A 24752-nucleotide genomic window follows, 5' to 3' on the forward strand; every position below is an offset into this window, starting at 1 on the left:
CCCTCCATCCTTCCTTCCTTCCATATGAACAGACTTCATTCTGAGCTTCCTTCCAATTAACATGCTTCCTCCCTAACTTCCTCCTGAATGAAGATCCTTCCTTCTTTCCATATGAATGCACAAACAAACAACTTCCCAATGAACACACTTTCATTCAACTTCCTTTCTTTACAAATTGTGTTACTTTTGAACTTCCTTTCTTCCTTTTTTCTTAACTATGTTCCTACCAAATGAACAAACTGACTTCCTTACCAACTTAAACTTACAAACAATTGACTTCTTCCTTTCAGACTTCCTTTGTTTTGTCTTCTGAACCAACAAACGAACCTCCTGCCGAATGAATAAACTTCTTTCTGAACTTTCATCTGAGCTTCTGAACAAAATTCCTTCCGGACTTCCTTCCTTCCAAACTTTCTGATTTTCCAAACAAATTTCCTTCCAAGCATCCTCATCCCTTCCAAACTAAGTAACCTCTCTCCGAACTTCCTTTCAAACATTCTTTTGAACTTTCTTCCTTCCTTCCTTCTGAACCTCATTTTAAACTTTCTTTCTAACTTAATTTCTTCTAAACGACTTCCTTCCAAACTTCTTTCCTTCCAAACAAGCTTCCTTCTGAACAAGGTTTCATCCTTCTGATAGAATGACCGATCAGATGTACAAAACTCTCAAATTTCCTTCCTTACAAACATATTTTTTCCCAAACTTCCTTCCTGTCTAAAACATGTCAATTTGAGACAGAAATTTACATACAAAGCTATTATTTTGACATGCACTTTTATTTTTTTATTTTTTTATATTACATTGTGATTACACCTCATTTGTGTTGCATGTGTGTGAGTATTTTTCTTTATGACTTAATATAATTCTGACTTTTGGTTAAGAAACCATCAAGTGTCTTCTATCAAAAGAGACCATAAATGTGCCTGTAGTCCAAAGGATCCATTAAATTCAACCATTAAAGTTTTAATATGTCCCTTATTGGGTTTGTGTTCAAAATGAGTGTGCAGGGTAACAGGTTAGTGCACTGTCTCTTTCAACACAATCTTTATTTTAACTAAATCTTTGATTGATTTGTGCATCTCTGTCATTTACTCATGTAAATTGTATAGAGGCTTCCTGAGTAGTGTCATTTCAGACAGTGTAAAGAGACCATGAGAGTGCTATGAGAGTATATTCAAAATATAGTAATGGGTCAAAAGCCTGTCATCCTTTCGTTCCAAATATCTCTGATAAATGCCAAGTAAGATAATGAAACATCAAAGTAAGTCTCTCATTTTACAGCTGCCTGATTTCAAGATCACGCCAAAGTAAAACTATTTTTAAAGTGTTGTTAATGTATTTGAAGATATAAGTAAAAGTGTATTTTGGAGGTGCTGTGACTGGTCACAATTTATAAAAAACAAAATTCATCAATGGCCAATTAAAATGACAAATTCATTTAATAAGTACAGAGATTTATTTTAAGTATTGCCATAAAATCATGGATGAAACACACAGCTACATCTAAAGTTCAGTCTTAGGTCTTAATAAATAATGAATGATATTTATGCATCTTCTTTTGCAAACTACTTTCAGAAGTTTAAAACTTGGCATTAAGGACTTAAAAAAAATAACTGAATAGCTAAAAAAAAAACTAAAAAACACATGCAAACAGGTTTACCTGTTCTAGTATTTTTCTTTGTACACCATGACACTGCTACTCAAAATTTTTCTTTGATCCACCAGCATACGAAGGAAATCACTTTATCACAAATTATACCATGTTGTCTGATGAATATCCTGTGAATATACTGATCCAAGATGGCGGCGCGGTAGCACGCAGCGGCCACTCCAGATCAAAAATGGTGCTATTTTTGTTAAAAAAGCCAGACTTTTGCGACACATGGACATCGGCACAACTGGTGTTCGTGTCTACCATCGCCAGACACTACTGAAATATAAAAACCAAGCTGCATGATGACCTGCAGGAGGCGCTACGCATACTCTGCTTGCTGCGGAGACCAGGCCTCCAGTCCTTGGCGTCACCTGACGTCGGGGGAGAGGACGTCGTAAGCGGTGTGCGAGGAAGCGGAAGTGCGGCAAGAGGGCGGGGGTCCATGCTAGGCTAAAAACAAACACTAGCCGACCGGCTCGCCCATCTATCCTGCTCTCAAATGTTTGCTCCCTGGACAATAAACTGCACTATATCCGACTCCAGCAGGCTACGCAGCGTGAGTTTAGAGACTGCTGCATCTTTGTTTTCGCGGAGACGTGGCTCAGCGACAGAGTTCCGGACGGCGCCATTCAGCTAGACGGGCTCGCCTCGTTTTGTGCCAACAGAAATACAGCTCTCTGCGGTAAGACTCGCGGTGGCAGCTTGTGTGTTTACATCAACACGGAATGGTGCAAGAACTCTATGCTAGTCTCTAGTTACTGTTCATCGCTGTTGGAGCTTGTGACTGTTAGATGCAGACCTTTTTATTTACCACGGGAATTCACCACTGTTTGCATAACCGGAGTTTACATTCCTCCCTGCGCTAACGCTAAGGAAGCGCTCTGTGAACTGTATGGGGCTATGAGCGAACTGCAGAACGCTCACCCCAATGGACTGTTTGTTGTCGCCGGAGATTACAACCATGCGAATCTCAAGACAGTGCTCCCTAAATTCCATCACTTTGTGGACTTTGCAACGAGAGGGGCGAACGCTCTTGATCTTGTTTACACAAACATCCCAGGCGCATACCGGGCGGAGCCCCGCCCCCACCTCGGCTACTCAGACCACATCTCTGTTATGTTAATTCCAGCATACAGACCGCTCGTCAGACGCACAAAACCGCTTCAGAAGCAGGTGAAAACCTGGCCAGCAGGAGCCATCTCTGCTCTTCAGGACTGTTTTGAGTGTACTGACTGGCACATGTTCTGGGAGGCTGCAACATATGGCGATTCTACCAACTTAGAGGAATACACAGCATCAGTGACCAGCTACATCAGCAAGTGCATTGATGATGTCACTTTCCCCAAGACCATCACCACACGCTCCAACCAGAAGGTGCACACAATGGTGAGGACCAGAGACTCCGCCTTCAGAGCAGGCAATAAGGCAGACCTAAGAACAGCTAGGGCCAAACTGTCCCGGGCCATCAGAGAGGCAAAGCGCACACATGCCCAGAGAATCCACAGTCACTTCCTGGACAGCGGTGACTCGCGGCGCATGTGGCAGGTCATCCAGGCCATCACCAACTACAGGAAAACATCAGTTGCCTGTGAAAAGATGCGCTTCCAGATGCGCTGAACGACTACTACGCTCGGTTTGAAGTGCAGAATGACGTGATGGCGAGGAAGACCACCCCTCCTCCCAACGACCAGGTGCTCTGTCTTACCACGGAGGATGTGAGGAAAATGTAGAGTCAACCCACGGAAGGCTGCTGGACCAGACAACATTCCTGGCAGAGTGCTCAGAGGATGTGCAGACCAGCTAGCAGATTTTCTTACCAACATCTTCAAAATCTCTCTGAGCAGCACCGTCGTTCCAACGTGCTTCAAGGCCACCACCATCATCCCCTTGCCAAAGAAGTCTTCAGTGTCCTGCCTCAATGACTGCCGTCCCGTCGCACTCACAACAATCATCATGAAGTGCTTCGAGAGGCTCGTCATGAGGCACATTAAGACCCAGCTGCCCCCCTCACTAGACCCACTGCAGTTTGCGTATCGTCCAAACCGTTCAACAGACGATGCCATCGCCACAACCCTCCATCTGGCCCTCACCCACCTAGACAAAAAGGACTCATACGTTCGAATGCTGTTCATAGACTTCAGCTCAGCATTCAACACGATAATTCCTCAGCACCTGATTGGAAAGCTGAACCTGCTGGCCTCCCTCTCTAACTGGATCCTGGAATGCACAGCTCGAACCACATCGTCAAGTTCGCCGATGACACGACCGTGGTGGGTCTCATCAGCAAGAACAACGAGTCAGCATACAGAGAGCAGGTGCAGTGACTGGTGTAGAGCCAACAACCTGTCCCTGAATGTGGACAAAACAAAAGAGATGGTTGTTGAGCACAAGGTGAACACTCTTCGCTGAACATCGACGGCTCCTCTGTGGAGATCGTCAAGAGCACCAAATTCCTTGGTGTTCACCTGGCGGAGAACCTCACCTGGTCCCTCAACACCAGCTCTATTACCAAGAAAGCCCAGCAGCATCTCTACTTTCTTCGAAGGCTGAGGAAAGCATATCTCCCACCCCCCATCATCACTACATTCTATAGAGGGACTATTGAGAGCATCCTGAGCAGCTGCATCACTGCCTGGTTTGGGACTTGCACCGTTTCGGACCAAAAGCCCTGCAGAGGATAGTGAGGACAGCTGAGAAGATCATCGGGGTCTCTCTTCCCTCCATCCAAGACATTTACAAAAAACATTGCATCCGCAAAGCAACCAGCATTGTGGACGACCCCACACACCCCTCACACAAACTCTTTACCCTCCTGCCGTCTGGCAAGAGGTACCGAAGCATTCAGGCCCTCACGGCCAGACTGTGTAACAGCTTCTTCCCCCAAGCCATCATACTCCTCAATACTCAGAGACTGGTTTGACACACACACACACACACACACACACACACTCATACACACACACACACACACACACACACACACACACACACACACACACACACACACGTGTCCTGAGTTGCACTTTAATTACTGTCACTTTATAACTGTCTGCTACCTCATTAACTGCTATGTGCATAGAACACTATCTCATAGTATGTTATGTTTATGTTTTTAGAAACTGTCATCTTTTTGCACTACTGTGTACTGGTCGGCGCTGCACTGCCTCTCACTGCACTTGTCCTGTTCATTGTCAGAAATTTCTTGTACTGTCCCGTACTTTTTGCACATGTTTGCACGTGCACTTTATATAGGTATATATGTATTTTATATAGGTATTTTATTTAGTTGTGTAGTCTCATGTGGTCCTGTGTTTGTCTTATGTTGTTTTTATGTAGCACCATGGTCCTGGAGGAACGTTGTCTCGTTTCGCTGTGTACTGTACTAACTGTATATGGTTGAAACGACAATAAAAACCACTTGACTTGACTTGATGCCCACGCATTACAGCAATTCAGACAGCATGCAGTCATGTTTTCCTCCTCCTCTGTAACCCATCCAGGAAATTGGCAATGCTGTTGGGCATGTAGATTTACAATCTAGGGCTGGAGAGTGTTTTTGAATATGAATCCTTCATGCGGTGCAGTGAGTAATTAAACTGCAAAATGTGAAAGTTCACAAGACACAGATAAACACTGAATGGTTTTTAAAATGGTAATGTATGCATTTGGTTGCAGAAATGTGTAGCCAAATGCATGCTCTGTATCAACATAAACATGCATGCAGTTTATTTTAAAAAAATTTTTTATTATTATTATTATTAATATTTATTTCATATTTGTTTAGATGTGCTTGTCAGCTTGTCACTGTCATATTTCTGAGAAAGGTAAAATTGCCTTCTATAAATAGTGAAAAAATTACATGTACTGCACATTGTTTCTTTAAAATAGTATCACAATGCACATTTTAAATATAATTGTCACATGATCTCATAATATATGCAATAATTTAGTGGATTTACCCCTGCATTTGAAAATTTGCATACCGCAAAGGGCATAGTAATAGTAGGTAGTTTGACACTATGCATTTACGAGCAAAGCCATGGTGATAAAATATAACTGTTGCAGAAGGCAACCAGTCAATTCAAGATCAAAGAGAACGGGAAGAGTTCAGGAAAGAGTTCAGATATCTTTTCCTCTGCAATCTCCTCCATAACCCCACCCTCACAACCTTGCCCTCTGCACCCCTACGCATCTTTCTATATTTTTATTTTTTTATGTGTTCTTTTATTGCAACAATCAGCCCACCCTCCTCTTTGTAGATGCAGCTTTATCTTTCCAACTTTAATTAAGCCCTGGTGGTCATGTGCATCTAATATTTGTTATTTCCAATGCCAGGGGTTGGAAATTGTTATAATAGAGTGTTGTGCAGTGAGAACCCTCTCTCTTTTCCTCCAGAGAAACCTAAACCTCTAATAACGAAGATGTAAAAACAAGAGAACAGAGGTTAGGAATGCTTCTCGAACCCTCCCTCCTGCTCACATGCACGCCAACGCTTAAACCTGCTCCTCATGCTAACATGCAAGAAGTCTGTAATACTAAATGGTGATAGCTTTTGACTGGGTTTGCACTTGCTTTAATCTGATTTCAGTCAAATAGTCTATTCCATCACTTTGATGGAATAGAGAGCTTCTGTATAAAAAAGGAACATGAAAGGCAGCGAACAGCCATGCTCGTTGTTTGAATGCTTATTCCAGAAAATCCAGTTTTCTTTATCTCAGAATGAAGAATCCCATTGAAAGAATCAAGATTTTGTTTGTGCAAAGTTCATGAGAACTACTTGATATCAATCCATGTTTGGAAAGTTTCTGCTGACAATAGCAAGTTATATTGACTAAAACCCACACTCACATTTTCTTTTTTTTTATATTATTGCTGTTTGAACATCATAGGTAATACATTTTTAATATTATGTCAGCTGTGCTCACACAATGAGGCTCATAGAATTGTAATAAGGAAAAAGGGCCATAATGGTACATTTATCATGGGAAAGTGAATACAAATGAAAGATGCACTTACAAGAATGTGCCAAGCTATTACCATAGTTTTTCTATTGGAATCAATTGTGAGTCACATCTCTTGTGTGCTTCGTGCAAGGAACACTTTTGTGTGTGCCGTGTGAATCTGCTGTCTGTGTAGAGAGTTCCATATCACTTATTTATGGGATTCCATTCCAAGGTAGTTACCTATGTAGTCAGTTGACAGCAAGGTTTTGAAAAAAAGCAGTTATGTCATGTCTTTCTACTACATGTGTGCAACAGAATCTCTTAAAGCAGCTGTATGATGGATGGTTGAATGTCTATCTCAGTGTTAGAGAGAAAATAGACTTAGCTTTTGTCTGACTCATGCATGCTAACATAGATACCTAGACTGCCTTTAAGTAGCTCTGAGCAGCTCTGACTCAATCTGATTCAAACTTTACTAGAATTTATGATTCATGTATGAGAAGGTTATTGTTGTGAAATATATAGTTAAAGTACATTATATAATTTATAATACTAACAATAATAATTATAAAAATGTAAATAATTGTATTTATTTATTTATTTTTACATTAAATGCATTTTATGTGAATATGTGATTTATTTTATAGTATTAAATTGTATTTATTGTTTTTATTTTATTTATTAAATGTAAATGGATATAAATTAATTTAAATTATAATTAGCCTAACCTTTAAATTATTTAACTTATTATTGAACAATTGCATTTTAATCAGATCACAAAATTAGAAATGTAATTTCTCTGTATGACTGTGAATCCATACTCTCTTGTACCTTATCTGTCACTCACTTGATATTTTGTCAATGCAGTGACACTAGGAGTCACCTTTGGGAGCCCCAAACACCTCTGATCTTTGAGAAAAGGCCAATGGGAACTGGCCACTCTACTGGACATACGGGTATAAAGGGAGCTGGCTTGCAACCTCATTCAGATGTTTTACAGAGCCGAGTGGTTGTTTTCAGGGAGCTGAATTATTTTGTCGAATCCATTCACCACGCAAGATGTTGGATTTATGGCGCATTACAGCGGTTTCTCTCTCTTTTTCACTTGGTGTTGTACAGAGAACGCCCATGGGTGCTTCAGCAGCTAAAACAATAAATTCTTCCCAATAAAAGTGCATATTTTCCTACTTAAAGAATGGCACTGATGGAGCATCTTTTTAAAAATGCCTTTCCATCTATGTATTATTCCTGGTTGCGGTCGCTACCTCGCCGCTTCTGACGGCCACAATCGCTATCTCACGTGCTTGGGCGCTGCCCAAGTGGAGACATATTTCGTGGGACATATTCCTTATTGTGAGAACATGACCATGGCAACATTGCGGTAGCGGCATTCCTTCATCAGAGGGAAAGCCACCCAGCGTCTCCCTTCTACCTACGTGTATGAGGCTGCGCCGTTTAGCACTAAGGATGATTTGGGGACCTCAATGGGAGCTTCTCTGCCGGGAAACCCCCCACGGACCTTCCATTCCCCAGTGCGCTCGTGTGCCCCAGTCGAGTTCTGGGATGAGACCGCCGGGTTCGTGATCTCATTTGGAGCTCACGAATAGGATGAGCTCTTCATCACAGCATCGGAGAGTGTGCTCGTCCAGTCTGACGCTGAGGACTCGGCTGGTCTCCCACTCTCGGGTATGGTCACCCAGTCAAAGTTTTCCTGTTCTTTTGATTTTGCTGCATGCCTGCGTGGGGCTGCGGTACCCACATTTTCAAGAAAAGAGCTGTTTCCTCACTTCCTAAGTCACACATTCGGCACAATTACACCCACACTAGGATGGTTGTGACAGGCCTCGAGGATGATTTATCTCCTCCCCCATCCCAGATCGCTCCTATTGTGGGTATACGCAGCCAGTAAAGTGCTTCAATGTCCCCAGACACAGCACAGCCATGATTGGCGCCTCAGCCCCCCGCTGGGCCCCTCCATCTGGTACATCCGACATGATTGTCCACTTGGTCACCCTCACTTGGGAGCATGGCTCACACTCCCCAACCTGTCGCGGTGGCTGACTAAGACCGTCCGACTCGGCAACGTGAATCAGTTCGCCAGGCGTCCACCCAGGTTCAACGGCGTCCACTTCACCTCAGTGTAGGGCAAGAACGCCGCTGCCTAGCAGTCGGAGATTGCGTCCCTTATACAGAAGGACGTGATAGAGCCTGTCCCTCAAACCGAGATGAAGAAGGGGATTTACAGCCCCTAATTCTTTGTACCGAAGAAAGGTGGTGGGTTTTGGCCAATCTTGAACCTGCGAGTACTGAACCTAGCCTTGCACAGATTCCCGTTTAAGATGCTGATGCAAAAACGCATTTTAGCGAGAATCCGGCATCAAGATTGGTTTACGGTGGTCGACCTGACTTCCACGTCTCGGTTTTACCTCAACGCGGGCCCTTCCTGCTGTTTGCTTTTGTGGGCCGGGCATACCAGTACAAGGTCCTCCACTTTGGTCTGTCCCTGTCACCTCACCTCTTCACAAAGGTTGTAAAGTGTAGCATTGATGCCGTAAAGTGGGAATCCGCATCCTCAACTATCTGCTGGCTGATTCTAGCTCACTCTCGGGATGTGTTGTGTGCACACAGAGATCTGGTACTCAGGCACCTCAGCCGGCTGGGGCTTCGGGTCAACTGGGAAAAGAGCAAGCACTCCCCGGTTCAGAGCATCTTTTTTCTTGGCATTGAGTTAGACTAAGTCTCTATGATGGCGCGCCTCACAAGCGAGCAAGCGCAGTAGGTGCTGAACTGTCTGAAGACATTCAAGCAGAGAACAGCAGTCCCACTGAAACAATTTCAGATGCTCCTAGGGCATATGGTGTCCTCGGCGGCTGTCATGCCACTCTGGTTGATGCATATGAGACTGCTTCAACACTGGATTCAGACTTGAGTCCCGAGATGGGCAAATTAATGGATTTTTACTTCCAGCGACCTTCAAATTTTGAATGTTGCACTCTATTGGTTTCAGAATTCATTGGCGTTTTGATATCTGATAATAAAACCTAAGCTTTGGTCTTTTCTCATTGAAGTTAAAAGGTTTGTACAGTACTTAGTAACTAGAAATTAGCTGCCTGGGCATGTTACCAATATGGCTGCTTATCAGCCCAACGATCCATTCTTGTATTGTCATCTTGAATTCTGCCAACATGCAGCCAGGAATCATGGCTTTGGTCCGTTCCTACCATGGCTCCATTCAGCTCTTCCCAGAGAGAGTCTAAAGGACTGTTTCCCAGAGATTTATAACCCTGTAGCAGATGGTACACAATAATTCAAACTGTCAAAGTATTTACCTGCCCTCTCCAGCACACCCCTGCTCTCTCTTCTCCCAAAGGCTAGGAACTTGCATTTTAATTGAAGATTAACATAAAGCCATAAATCATAGGCAAACTTTTGAAGAGACACCAAGATAAGTATTAATGTTCATTGACCCAAAGCAGCTAAATGGAAGTTAACATGAGTAAGAGAAGTAAGGTGAAGCTATTAAATATTAATTAGATGTCCCACATATTTACAGTCAATATTTTAGGAGCAGAATGTATTCAGACAGGCCCACATTTAAACCCTTTATTTATTTATGTAACGGTGGTCTACATGAGAAAAGGGGAAGTGGGGGCAAAATCAGGTGAATACAGCCTCACTGCTATTACAAGGTTCGCAAGGTGTTTTTTTTTTTTTTTTTTTTTGTATTTAATTTAGCAATTAATTTAGCCTGAAAAGGTTAATGTGTACAATCAAATTTAGTTTTTTAGATCATTGCTATTTTTATCTGCATAACTGAACAGGTTAATGTGTACAATGAAATTTATTTTTTTAGATCATTGCTATTTTTATCTGCATAATGTTTTTTAAATACATTTAAGATAAAAAATTGAAAATCTCCCATTTATTTATATTATAGAATGTTCAGCATTCAACATTTAACAAACTGTAATGAAAACATATACAATTCTGTCATCATTGCAATTGGTGTTCTTTCTTGCATTTATTTTTATACTAAATTGTGATTGATCATGCCTTCCTACCTTATCAATTTAATTTGTATATTTATACTGTTGTTATCTTTACACTGCATAGTGACGATGTGTTCATTAGTGTTAAGGACTGGGTTTACCATGTTGGTTAAAATTATAATCTGTAAATTGTTTTACTTTAACTCCAATATTGTCTTTGGTAGGGTATGATGTATCTGGAGGAAAGACAATTGGTTCACAGAGATCTGGCTGCCCGTAACATCCTGGTGAAATCTCCAAACCACATCAAAATCACTGACTTTGGGATTGCTCGATTGCTGGATACTGATGAAAAGGAGTACAATGCAGATGGAGACAAGGTCAGTGTTTTGAAACATTACATTTTCCAATGTGTCTATACAAAATAAGTTTAGAAATATTTTAACATATACAGTGCTTGAAGTGGGCAGGAAGGCACTGCTGTACTTCTCTAATTTAGTCAACACAGGACCAGCAGTTTTTCTTGAGCATCACCACTCCTTAGAGTCTCCCAGTACAATGTGTTTCTTTGTTAAATGAAATACAGTGGATGATTTGATGCAGTCACCAACTTATCTAACCCTCCGATGGATTTTGAAAAAATTGCACCACAGTCTAAATCACTGCTCTCACTGTACAAAACTCAGCGGTGAGTTTAACAACACCAAGCCACATGTGCAACAGCATCATTGATCATCAGAAATGATCTATGGTCCAGTTCTATCGGGAAGACACGCAGCTTGAGTGAAGTTTAAGATGCCATTTATTTGATAAATGTGGCGTAGGCCCCGTCCGGCGGTCCGAGGGAGTTATGCCTGGAACCGTCATGTCTTGCCGGAGATAGGAGACAGGGAGATGAGCCTACCCCCGTGCGGGACAGGGCTCAACTGGTGATGGTGGGGTGGTGGAGGTTGTCTGTGTTTAGCACACTGAAACAGCAATGTGATAGATTGTGAGCAGACTTATAAAGCAATGGCTTACATGCGATTGGCTAGGAATTACCCAGATAATGATGTGATGATGTACAGCTGCTAGTCTTCCCACTAGAACTACGCTGTGCTTCTATTTCTATCGGGAAGACACGCAGCTTGAGTGACGTTTAAGATGCCATTTATTTGATACATTTTAAACAGAAAGCAATGTCTCTCTCTTTGGTGTAGGCCCCATCCGGCGGGCCGAGGGAGTTGTGCCCGGAACTGTCATGTCCTGCTGGAGATAGGAGGCAGGGGCGAGGAGCCTACCCCCAAAAAGAGAGAAAGTAGTATACTACCCCCAAAAGAGATGATCCTGTTTGGTACGAACCAGGTCTTGTGTGGCGTTCATTCTGGAGAAGGAAAAAATAGAGATGTGAGCATCAGAATTGACATGAAATTTGTGATATCTCTGGTATGGTTGTGTGAAGCCTTTGCAATGGGAAAGCAGTTTTTTTTTTTTTTCCTCCTTTTTTCTCCTCGAGTTTGATTTCGTCCCTGTGCATTTCCTCTTTGTCCTCAAGTGTGATTTTGGGCACTCAGTCAAGAGCCCCTGGTTGAGCAGAATCTATGCTTTAGGCCGGCATTGCTGTGCAGTGTCTTTGTTGAAAGAAACGACATTTGATATGAAAACCCTCCGGCGAGGGAAAAGTTGTTTGAGGCATCTTTGTCGAAGGGGACAACGTGTGTAGATCCATACGATAATGGCGACGTTGCGTGCAGTCCCTTTGTTGAAAGACGTTTGATATGAAAACCCTCCGGCGAGGGAAAGTTGTTTGAGGTATCTTTGCCGGATGGGACGACGTGTATAGAGCCATATGATAATAGCGACGTTGCTTGCAGTCCCTTCGTTGATATGAAAACCCTCCGACGAGGGAAAAGTTGTTTGATGGTTATCTTTGCCAAAGTGAACAGCATACATATAACGCCTTACGATAATGGCGATATTGTCGTGCAATACCTTGTTGAAAGATATCTCGTTATGATGCGAGCTTTCCGGCGAGGGCGGCTGGCTTGTGCGATACCTATGCGAAGGAACCGTGCATGAGATTATGGAAGCCCGGCAAGGGGGAGGGGGGGGACATAGTTATGCGCTATCCTTGCGAACGGTGGGCTTGCTTGGATTGAATCATTGTGTAGGTAAGGATGAGCTGGGGAAGAGCCACCAAGCACCACCAGATATGCATGAGAGCTTATGACTGATGGGGAGTGGAGCTTGTTTGATGATTTGGGTCAAGTTGACTATTTCAGGTACGATTGGGGAGAGCAGCGGCCGAGCATCTTCATTGTAGATTCCAGTATACCTCGAAGGGTGCCTGTAGAAGCTGGTCTGTGGAACTCCTGCGAAGCGAGGGAGGGGGTCAGAGACTACGTTGAAAAACCCGGGAATGTGTCTGGCTGGGATAATGAAGTTACAGGAAATGCTCTGCCATGTCAGATGTCTCATAGGGGACATGATGGTTCGAGGAGGACCAGCCTTTATTGATTGTAGTGACGACTGTGGAATTGTCGCATGGCTATGATGCGTTTGCGTTTCTGGAGGGAACCCATATGATGCTGGCCGTGACGATGGGTGTGGAATAAGTAAGGCCTCTTTTAAACTTCTCTTGTAGATGTAGCTTGCGGAGTCATCGCAAAACAAGGCTCCTGTGGTTCTGGGAAATGTATTTCCTATTTCTGTACTCAAACATATATTTTACCCCATATAGGGTAAAGAACTATTTCATTGGAGGGTAGAGGGTAAGGTTGTTTGCTGGACCATATGATGAAGTGTTGTATGAATGGCGTGGAAGGATTTGAAGCTTGGGTCGCGGTGTCATTTCTTTCTTCCCTCCGCTGAGCCGCATCGAGACGGGGAATGTAGATCGAGAACATTTATTAAATAAATTAAATTATGAAATATCGAACAATGGGATTACTTTCGAAGAGAGCGTCTGGAGCGTAGGAAGCTATATTGAAGAAAGTATAATTCTGGCCATTCCCCTGTGAACCATGGTCCTAGACGGCAACCCCTGAATCCTATGGAGGGAGCCAGATCCGAGAATAGTGGTGTGTCGTCCGGAGATTCTCGGCATCCATCGTCGATTGGTGGGTAGGGGAGGCTGTCTATGGAATGAGCTAGTGTGAGGAGGCGGGAAACGAAGGAGTGGCCTAATAGGGCTGGAGATTGCGTTAGGAGAACCAAACTGACCAGAGAACGACGTGCAAATAGACTTGATCCTGTCATATTTCTTTAGGGGGAAGCTTGCATGGTTAGAGAATAGTGTGTGATGTCTAGAAATTCTAGAGACGTGGCTCGTTGTGGGTTTTTATTTTTATTTTGTTTTTCTCTCTCTCTGATGCAGTGGACAGATTAGTTTTTGAAGGAAGTGTGCCCCAAAACATACAAAATTGTGTGTATGTTTGTGCAAATCATTTTGCACGAGACTGCTTTGTGAATGTGTGTTAATATGAATCGGGATCTTCGAGAATGTGATTCTCGAGCATGGATCAGTTCCAACTGTTCATGTCCCGCTTTACGACCTGAAAATGCAGTATCGCACTTTATATTTTGTGAATACACACTCCTTCCGAATGTGCTTGATAGCTGATTCGACGGCTGATGGGCTAAGTTACCATTGTCTCTGACAGTATTCCGGAGACCAGACACGCACGCACGCCTATACACGTATGGCTGAATTCCGGCATTTACGCTGTCAATCATATTGGTTCTGATTAGTTGTTGCTGTAGTGGTCTGACCACGATGAGTGAATGATTTGTGAAGACATGCCAACGAATTTCTGCACTTTGATGATACCTGAATGATAATAAAATGTAAGTATGCCATGAGATGGGAATTACTCGCTGTATGACCTGATCATAGCGAAATGCCATGCGCTGGTGATAGATAATCTGATGAATAAGGGGAAGCGGTGCAGAGCCTACCGCTAGGTGTCAGAGGCGTGCCGCAACAGTGGTGCTAGCGATGAGAACATGGAAGTACGTCTGGAGTAAGAAAATGCTGCGTTTTATGGATCGCAAAATGGGCCCTTGGAGGCGCTCTGGGAACCTCATTCGAATTGTTGTACCGAACGAAATAAATTCTTTCACAAGGCTTTGGTGAAGGCTATATTAACCCGTTGATAAGTATTTGTTCGCGCTCGGGAGTGACGTCACTCTGCTTACGTTTAATATAATTGCATTCTGATATATACATGCATATATATGTAATTAATGTTAACAGATTATACGTCTTTTCAAAGGTCTAGGTGTTCGACAATGGTATCCGATCTCTGTTTCATGATAGCAATCCTCCAGAAACAGCAATTTGTTTATTTGTGCTGGAAGTGCGACTGAAAACATGCAATATCAAAACGGGACTTCATACCTTATTATGAAATAGCGATCGCCAGATGAATCCAGTTCAGCCTGCTTGGGTCAATTGTCTGTGTCAAAGTTCATTCTATAACATCCAGTAGCACTTTTGTACATAATTATAAATCTTGATATGTTCTCCATTGTTTACATGAGATCTCGCCTGGAAGAATTACACTTCATCGTCGTTCTTCGACAGACTATACAATCTGAGCAGCATTCCTGTTGTAAAACTGTATATTATCTTATATATTGAAGTCTTCTAAACGGAATGAGCCCATCTCAAACTCTACATTTTTTTTGTAGTTTATTTTTTAAATGGAGTAGTTTTCTAGCTTTAAAAATAACAACATATATTAATTCTGAAACTTGGGAATTAAAGCCCAAAGTGTCTTTCAAAAGATACTACAAATGTGTCCATACTCCAAGGGGGCCAGTGAATACAGCCATTTAAGTTGGGTATGTCATTTGCATGGTTTGTGCTAAAAAAAAGGGGGGGGGCGCCCATCAATGGGTTAAACTGTGATGTCATGCTCCCTCGGAATGCTCACGTCATGGACTCGGTCTTCCTAGTGAGTAGGACATAGGGATGATGAATTTAAAAGCACCCATTACGTGATTTGGGCGAGGGTGACCGGCAAAAAACAGGGTATCTTTCTGAATGAAGTAGTGAGAGCCTGTACGATAAGCATTGACTGTACATGATGATATGCCTGAATAATTATCTTAATTCCCCGATGGGGAATGCTCGGGCATGCAGACGGTAAAGGACGTGAAATACTAGCTTTTGATATTGATGCGGATGAACAGGCAGCATTGCAACTTTGTAATGAATAGGTAGCATGGTAACGGAAGGCCAAGACCCATGACTAAATCTGAGTGCATTTGATGGATATGAAATGCACTTGATGGATACTGCCGGAGACGATGATTTTGACGGACTTGGCGTAGAGCACGCTCCTTCCGTGCCGGGTCGTGCAGTTCGATTGAGAGAGATCTCCTAAATGAATGAGATATGGGTGAAGATCCGGGTTTGCTGGTTGTTTACTTCCCATGGGTTTGATGTTGGCAGAAGTTGAGATGAAGTGACACCGTCGTTGGAAAGGCAAGGCGGGCTTCCAGAGATGTTGTTTGCACTGATTCTCCTGTGGCCGGGAGAGATTGAAATGTGTTTATTTGCCTGTGTTTAGCACACTGAAACAGCAATGTGATAGATTGTGAGCAGACTTATAAAGCAATGGCTTGCATGTGATTGGCTAGGAATTACCCAGCTAATTATGTGATTATGTACAGCTGCTAATCTTCCCACTAGAACTACATTGCGCTTCCATTTCCAGGCAACGTTCCACTTCACTTTTAACATCCACTGGCTAACTTCCCTAAGCACTTCCCCTCGAGGGAATCCCTGCCACCATTTTGGAAGTCCGTTCCACTTCGTTAAGTGAGCGAGGGAAGTTTCTGTTGACAGACCATCAACCACTCGATTTTGACCGAGGGAGTGAGCCTACTGATGTAAGCTTCAGTCAGCTCCATATCCCACAATGTAACTCGATTGTGATGTGACAGCAGATTGCACTTCATAAACCCCACCCCCACACCACTCTAATGTATCTTGGAAGTGAAGTTAGGTTAATTAAGCATTTTAGAAAAGTTATATTGAGATTTAACAGCATAATACTTGTATCTACCTGAAACTGTTTATTGCACTATTATAGCCTATGTTCTCATTGTTATGTTAACATATTTTCATTTGTGTAAATCTTGATTAATCCTTTCTAACGATTAATTTTAATGAAAATTTTTAAATGGAACGCAGCCCTGGTTTCATGATAAATTGAGTTATTCAATGGGGTAATGTTTAGAAATGCCGGAGCAAAAACATCATGTTATTGTGATAGCATTTAATTGAAGTCTAGGCTAACTGAAAAACACAAACAATGACACAACTTTAATTTCACAATCTATAATTTTAGTTATATACTATTATGTGTAATTTTGGTTTAAAAGTCATAAAATGTTGTATTTTCAAAGTGATATCGACATGCATCATAAACTATTTCTACTCAGGGAGTGAATATAGTCCCTATTAATAGGTCTCTCAGCCAATGGAAATGCTATGACATCAGAGGGAAACCCAATTTTCAGGAGGGACTCGATTTCTCACAAAACCGGACCGTGGCGCATGTCTTTAAGCTTGTCTGGGCTTATTTCAGTTACAATGCTCTTTAAAATATGAACCAACAACTTCTAGTTGAGCACATTTGGCCCTATCCAATCAAATGTATTTATGCAAATTGCTTAGCAGGTGCATTCAAAACTAAAACTTAAAAAAATACTTCACAGCTGTTACAGAAGTGATGTCAGCTCATATGCCCAAACGTTTTCAACACCAGGTAAATTGAACCTTTAAAGAAAATACACATAAAAATTAGTTTTTATTCTCCACTCTTTAAGTGTTAAACAGGCGTGTCTCCCCTGTTCAGGGTCTGTCGACTAAATTGATAGTCATTAAAAGTGATAATGTGAAGCGCCATTGAACCTGCATACATGCATGTGTCCTGATTGTGTTTGGTTCTATAATCAAACATCAGAGTTCTCAATCCCGAACATCATCAGATCAGTTTGTTCTACGTTTACCAATGATTATCTACACAAGTCTCCTGCACAAATTAATTATAATTGCAGGACAAAGAAAGCTCATGTCCCCCTCCTGAATGGGAGGATAATAGATAGAAAGGAAGAACAGGCATTGCATTTTTTCATTATTTTATCTAAAAAGACAGTTCTACGTTAGATTGCCATTGTTTTCTTTTGTGGTTTAAAATTTTCAAAAATATAGAGACTTTAGCAGATCTTAATGTTCTTCCTCTGTTTTCATATATAATAATCCACATTCATAGTGTGAAGGTGAGGGACTAGCGCAGGGGTCGGGAATTTATGGATTGCGAGCCACAAGTGGCTCTTTGTTAAAAATCAAGTGGCTCTCCGGGTGTCTCACCATTCACCAACACATGAATGTTTAAAACTTTTTGCAGAAAGTGTGGATGTGATTGCAAAGCTTGAAGTCACTAGCACTATTTTGAAATTAACACCCAGCAAATGCAGATTTATTTATGCGCAGTGGCAGGTAATTTTAATTTGAACTGTTGCGGGCAACCTGTAAGATGTTTCAGAGTGAAATATGACAATAAATTAGATGCAAAGATGTGCGTTTGAATAAACGTGTCATTATATTTTGAAGAACCAAATGCAGGTATTTCAGTAATTTTGCTCATCTAACAACAACAAGCAGGTGACCTGTAAGACATCTCGGAGTGACACATGATGTTAGACACAAGATACGAGCTTGATAATAACGTTATTATATTTTATTATAGAAAAACAGACAAATGAAAAGCCATCATTGCTCGTGTCTGATGCGTTGTTTGTTCAGAAGCGTGCAGTGGGACACTCTCTTGTGGAACATACACATGTAGAGTTATCACTCCTTTTTCTGTTTCATTTATCTGAAAACTGTTTGCAAGTATAACGTCTAGGTTACAATTGTAACCTCCATTCCCTGTTGGAGGGAACGTGTCAAATGAAGCGACACCAGGGGTCTTTCTTGAAGGCCTCGGTTACCTCTGAACTTGAGAAAAGGCCAATGAGAAATTGCCAGACAGACTTTGCATATCCCTCCCCCGGACATATGGGTATAAAAGAAGGGATTCGTGCATCTGTCCATTCAGGTTTTGCACTGAGAAGCCGAGAATAAGGTTCGGCCGTTACAGTGGCTCAGTACAGCTTCGTGGCCGGGGGACACAACGTCTTGTTCCCTCCATCAGGGAACGGAGGTTACAATAGTAACCTAGACGTTCCCCGTCTGTCACTCACTCGACTTTGTGTAGAATGAAGCGGCACTAGGTGTCCCTATTCAATCACGCCATGCGTGTAAGTGAGCTGCTGATGCAGGTGCAGGCAGGCAGTTGCATGCCAAAGCAGCAGACTGCATCAGACTGCACGTACCCTTCTCCAACGCCCCATAAAAACGTCATAAAATTTTTAGGTTTTTGGCATCCCCGAAGGGGGGAGACAACCGACGTGCCAAGCCTAAAACTCTCTCTCTATGCTTCTTGCATAGAGTCAAAGTGGCTGGGGCCTTTGAACGCTATAACACACATCGGGGAAGGTGTTTTTTTCCAACTCCTATTCTTTCAGGGGGAAAAGACCCCGCGGAGACCACATCCTGCCCAGGTTGGGGGAGGTTAAATGTGGCGAATATATCACATGAGCTTTCAGGCCACATGTGGAAGTGGTGCGTGGTAGATCCTACGTAGCGAGGGAGGATTTGCTAGAAACACAGCAACTGGGGGACAGAGGCTACTGCCAAAGAAAGAAGAGGGTCCGCCGGCAGGGGGACTGTACCGCGAATAATACACACAGGGGGATGTGGCAGCGGTGCCGTGGTCAAGTGCCCGTTCGTAGAGAAAGAAGCAGTAAGGGAACTTACACTTGAGCTAAATTATGACTAACACCTGTCTCTAATTACAGTGAGAACAGGGAAAGCGACATAAAAAGAGCCCCACCGCCAACAGGGGAGAGAGAGTCTGGGTCTGGAAGCCTATTGTGAAGCTGAAGTGTGTTATAAAGTAAAAGCTTATCCTGAAGCTAAAGTTTATTGTGAAGCTGGCGTGTTGTGGCGCCCCTGTATAAGCCAATAAAAGCCCACTTACCTGGATAGAAGGAACCACTTTTCCTGTGTCCTCCTTGAAGTCTCTACACAGGACTAATCTGTGTAGGCCAACCCTGTGGAGCACCTATTCCAGTACAGAGTAGTTAGTACCCATAGTGGGTCTGGTAGAGAATTCCTCTGAATTCGCGGAAATGAGGGTTAGGGAGGAAAGACATCCTGGGACCACGAATTTAATGGACTCACCTGGGAGAAAGAGTGCACGTGATCGCCTCATTGGAGGGGAAGGGTGCTATATGCAAGCTATGTGTCAGTCATTCTGTATTCCCGAGTTCTACATGCTCGGAACTGAGGGAATACGGGACAAAATGGACTCAACCCTGAGATTGTAGAATCTCGTAAAAGTATTGGGTGTTGCCCAGCCCACCGCTCTGCAGATGCGTGCAAGAGAGGTGCTGTTGGCCAGTGCCCATGAGGATGCCACACTTCTCACCAAGTGTGCTCGAACCCACAAGGCGCGCATGGCATGGGTCTGATAGGCCAAATCTATGGCGTCAATGACCCTGTGGGCTAGCCTCTGTTTGGAGACAGCGTTCCCAGCGTTTGTCTACTAAGAAGACAAAGAGATGATCAGTGCATCTAAAGCTCTGCGTCCACATAAGTACACAAAGCACGTACCGGACACAGCAGCGAAAAGGCTGTGTCTGCCTCCACCCGGGGCAGCGCTTGCAGATTCACTACCTGGTCCCTGAATGGGGTCAAAGGAACCTTGGACACGTAGCCTGGTCGAGGTCTTAGGATGACATGGGCATCTGCCAGACCAAACTCAAGGCAAGTGTCGCTGACAGAGAATGCTTGCAGTTCCCCAACGTCTTCAAAGAGAGGGCTCCGAGATCGACAGATTCTAGCGGCTCTAAAGGGGTCTCTGGAGGCCTGAAAGGACCACAGAGAGATCCCATGAGGTGAACTGGCATGGCCTGGGTGGGTTCATTCTCCAAAAGCCTCTAAGGAACCTGACAATCAGGTTGTGTTTCCCTAAGGACTTAAAGTCCACTGCTTCGTGGTGAGCCGATATTGCAGCTACATAAACCTTCATGGTGGAGGTGGATAGCCTCCCCCCAACCTCTCCTGCAGAAATGAGAGCACTGACCTGACTGCGCATCTCTGCAGGTCTTCAGATCGGGCAGAACACCATTTCGTGAACAAACGCCACTTTAGGGCATAAAGCTGCCTGGTAGAGGGAGCTCAGGCTTGGTGGATCGTATCTACGACAGCAGGTGGTAGGCCACTTAGATCTTCTACATCCTGTACAGGAGCCAGATGTGGAGGTTCCGGATGTCTGGGCGCGGATGCCAGAGGGTGCCCCGTCCCTGAGAAAGAAGATCCTTTCTCAGAGTAAATCACCATGGAGGTGCTGTAGCAAGGAGCGTAAGATCCGAGAACCAAGTCTGCGTGGGCCAATAGGGGGCCACTAGAGTGACTTGTTCCTCGTCCTCAATGACCTTGCACAGCACCCGTGCAAGTAGGCTCACTGGGGGAAATGTGTACTTGCGAGCCCCAGGGGCCATCTGTGTGCCAGCGCGTCTGTCCCGAGGGGAGCCTCTGCTAGGGAGTACCAGAGCAGGTAGTGGGAGGTCTCTTGGGAAGAGAACGGGTCTACCTGTGCTTTACCGAACTGCTCCAAAATCAGCTGGACCGCCTGGGGTGGAGACTCCACTCTCCGCTGAGTGTGCCCTGTCGCGACAGTGCATCCGCTGCCATGTTGAGGTTGCCTGGGATATGAGTGGCATGCAGTGACCTGAGTTTATGTCTGCTATTGTGGTGGTGCTGTCTGAACGGAAGTAGTGGGAAAACCTCCGCATGGCAAGAATTACAGCCAGAGAATGTGCCCTCCACCTCAGGAATGCTTGGGAGCCTTCCGGGTCCTCGAGGACTTCCGAGAGACAGGGGGCGTGCACTTCCTGCGGGACACTCAACGTTGGGGCTGAGAGCTGGGCCCAGGTTGAGGCGAGCAGACAGGGCATCGCTGTTTCTTCACCACCGAAAACTGCTGGGCGAAGTCGTAGACTTTGTCATGGAAAAGGCCGAGCTGGGAGACTGGGCATTTAGAAAGTGGGCTTTGTCGACCCCCATCATCTTGACCAGGTTCAGCCACAGGTGACGTTCCTGGACCACGAGGGTGGCCATCGTCCGCCCGAGTGCCCCCGCTGTGACATTTGTGTCCCTGAGCGAGTGGTCGGTCACAGAACGCAATTCCCGCAGCACATCAGGGTCAGGACTACCCAAGTGCAGATCTTTAATTGTCTTGGCCTGGTAAACTTGCAGGAGGACCATGGCTTGCAGGGCAGAGGCGCTGTAGGCTTTGGTGGTCAGTGACGACATCATCCTACAGACCTTGGAGGGGAGCACCGGGCGATCCTGCCAGGTGGCTGCGTTTTCCGGACACAGGTGGATTGCCGCCCCGCCGAAGACGGTAGTGAGAACGGACACGCGAGGAGGTCAGCAGGTGGTAGGCCACTTAGATGTTCTACATCCCATCCAGGGGCCAGACATGGAGGCAAGCATGTCGGCAATCTGGGTGTCAGCCTCAGACTGGGTGGGCCAACCCGAAGGCGGCAGCCCAGTCGAGTCTTCCGCATCAGACGCCAAGGCGCTCTCCGATGCAGTGGCGAATTCATCATCCAACTCGGCAGGTCCGAGGGAGTAGTCAGACTGGCCGTGAGGTGAGCCGCTCTCACCTCCAGCCCGAACGGAAATCAACTGGGGGGGCGGGTGGTTTGTGGGAATTTACCCGGCGAAACCGAGCCCGGTGCCATCCCCAAATCGCCCCCATCGCCAGCCGGGTCATCCTCAAACCTGTGGGAGGAAGGAGTGACACGGAGGGCTGCTGGAGTGGCTTTCCTTTTTAGGAAGGAAAGCCGCGACTGCAACATTGCCATGGTTAAGTTCTCGCAGTGAGAACAAGAACCATCCACAAACGCCGCCTCTGTGTGATCGCGGCCCAGACACACAAGGCAGCGTCTATGACCGCCAGGAGCGGAGAGAAATCGACCACATCCAGGAACTACACAGAAGCGGAAGGGCATCTTTAAAAAGACGTGTCCTGAAAAGGACATTCAACGCCTGCTGTGCGTGCTCTTTTACAGAAAACTCTTTTAGTGAGAGATAGCTCTTTCAGACACGCTGTCGAAGCGTCCAGGGGCAAAGCTGCAGAAAGCCGCTGATATGCGCCATTGATCCAACAGCAAACGCTCTGCAGAGGTGAGTGAAATAGAAGTGATCTTAGCTCGCTGATCGCACAACCGCTCGGCTGTGAAGAAAAAATCTGAATGGACAGACACGCGATTCTCTCTTTTTGTACCAGTATGTCCGGGGGAGGGACATGCAAATTCTGTCTGCCAATTTCTCATTGGCATTTTCTCAAGTTCAGAGGGAACCGAGGCCTTCAAGAAAGACTCATAGTGTCGCATCATTCGACACAAGGTAACCTAAATTTGAGTTAAATTTTTTTTCTTTAGGCAGCATTAACTGTTTTACCAAAATGCAATACAAACACATTCAATTAGAACACACATTTGGCAGCATTATTTTGGGAACACAAGGGAATTTATTTATTTATATTTTTTATGATTATTATTATTATCTTTAAATTTATAGTTGTCTTTTTGTAGGCTATTAGTAATTTTTCACCTGTTGTCATTGACGGATACTGGTGTGATGGCATATGGAGCGGTTGGTAAATATTTGGATTGGGGAGGTGGTTATATAAGATTTTTTGATCACTTCATTAGTTTAATTACTTTTTATATTTCATTTAAATTGCAATTTGAATTTATTAATGTCTTTTAAGTTTTTTGTGTTTCAATAAATTTATTATATTTTTAAAGGAAAATCAATTAAGCAAAAACATGACCATCACTGACCATCAGCAGGGGTGTTGACAATATAATTGGATATCGCTATATTTTTCAGCCGATTATCATTAAAATATTGTTTACTTATTGCCCAGCCCTATAAGGAACTGAACTTTTTCATGAACAAATGTAAAATGAAGTAATATTATGGAGACCCTCACAGACACGTGTGCTCTATGTTACTTTTAATTGTTGCATATTTTTTTTGTTTTTGTGATTTTGAGTAATCTATGGGTACAATAATAATTTTATTTTATTTAAAAACTATTTTAAATAGTAAATTATTAGTTTTTGCTTGGGCTCTTTCAAAAAAATGCATCAACCAAAAATAAAAACAAAATTGACTCCTTTGTGAAAAATGTTTCCCAACCCCTGGGCGAGCATGTGCTTCAGCCTCCACAAGAAAGTCCATAGCACCCCATAACCCCTCCAGCTAATGTTTGCAACAGCCAGCAGATTATCATCTGTATGAAGATTGTATAAAGTAACATTTTCCCTGAAAATATTTTAGTAATCATGTCATGTGTCCCGTATTTCTGTCAGCTTTTTAGAATCAGAACTAGTGATGGCCGATTTACAAATGAATTACTCAATTGAGTCGATTCCTTCAAAGAATAAGTCAAACAATGGTTGCCAAATTAGCGACTTTCAGACCCCTTTAGCAACTTTTTTCTAAAAAGCATATAGCGACAAATCTAGCGACTTTTTGGACAAACCTTATCTACTTTCCGCAGAGTCACCATGTTTTTGCACCCCTGATGCTGGTGCTCTTTTTTTGCCCTTTACTGCTGTCCGTGGTGCATTTTCTCATGATATCAAATCATTTATATTTCTAAGTAGGAAAACAATTTCACTCTACACAGAAAAGCACATAATATTACACAAATAAATAAAAAAAAAACATTCATTTTTATGAAGGCTATATATGGTAATACAAGATAAAGTGTTAATGTGAACATTACTACACTCATATTAATGCATTAATAAAAACTGTTTATTGCGTATTATGAATTAGTTTATTAGTTAGAATAATAATCAAGTTTTAACAATTTTCATTTGTAGCATAATAAAAGGAATAATAATGGCACCTATTAATTAAAAGTGAATTAAACTTTACTGTACTATTGAATCCATTGATTTACTACAGTAATATTGGAACCATTGTTAATTGTGTGGTAACTGTGCTTTAAATAATTACTGTAGTGAAATGGTTAATTT

At 43.4% G+C, this 24752-nt stretch overlaps 1 protein-coding gene across 1 annotated transcript in view; it reads left to right on the forward strand.

Annotated features, from left to right (window-relative positions):
- LOC127651349 (receptor tyrosine-protein kinase erbB-4-like) overlaps positions 1–24752 on the forward strand; it is a 213951-nt gene that overhangs the window by 174968 nt on the left and 14231 nt on the right. Inside the window, exon 21 of the mRNA XM_052137124.1 lies at positions 10811–10966. Within this exon, the coding sequence (XP_051993084.1) occupies positions 10811–10966 (156 nt within the window). The remainder of the gene's footprint in view (positions 1–10810; positions 10967–24752) is intronic.

This window comes from Xyrauchen texanus, chromosome 11, assembly GCF_025860055.1.
Source record: "Xyrauchen texanus isolate HMW12.3.18 chromosome 11, RBS_HiC_50CHRs, whole genome shotgun sequence".
In the NCBI taxonomy this organism is placed as follows: Eukaryota; Metazoa; Chordata; class Actinopteri; order Cypriniformes; family Catostomidae; genus Xyrauchen; species Xyrauchen texanus.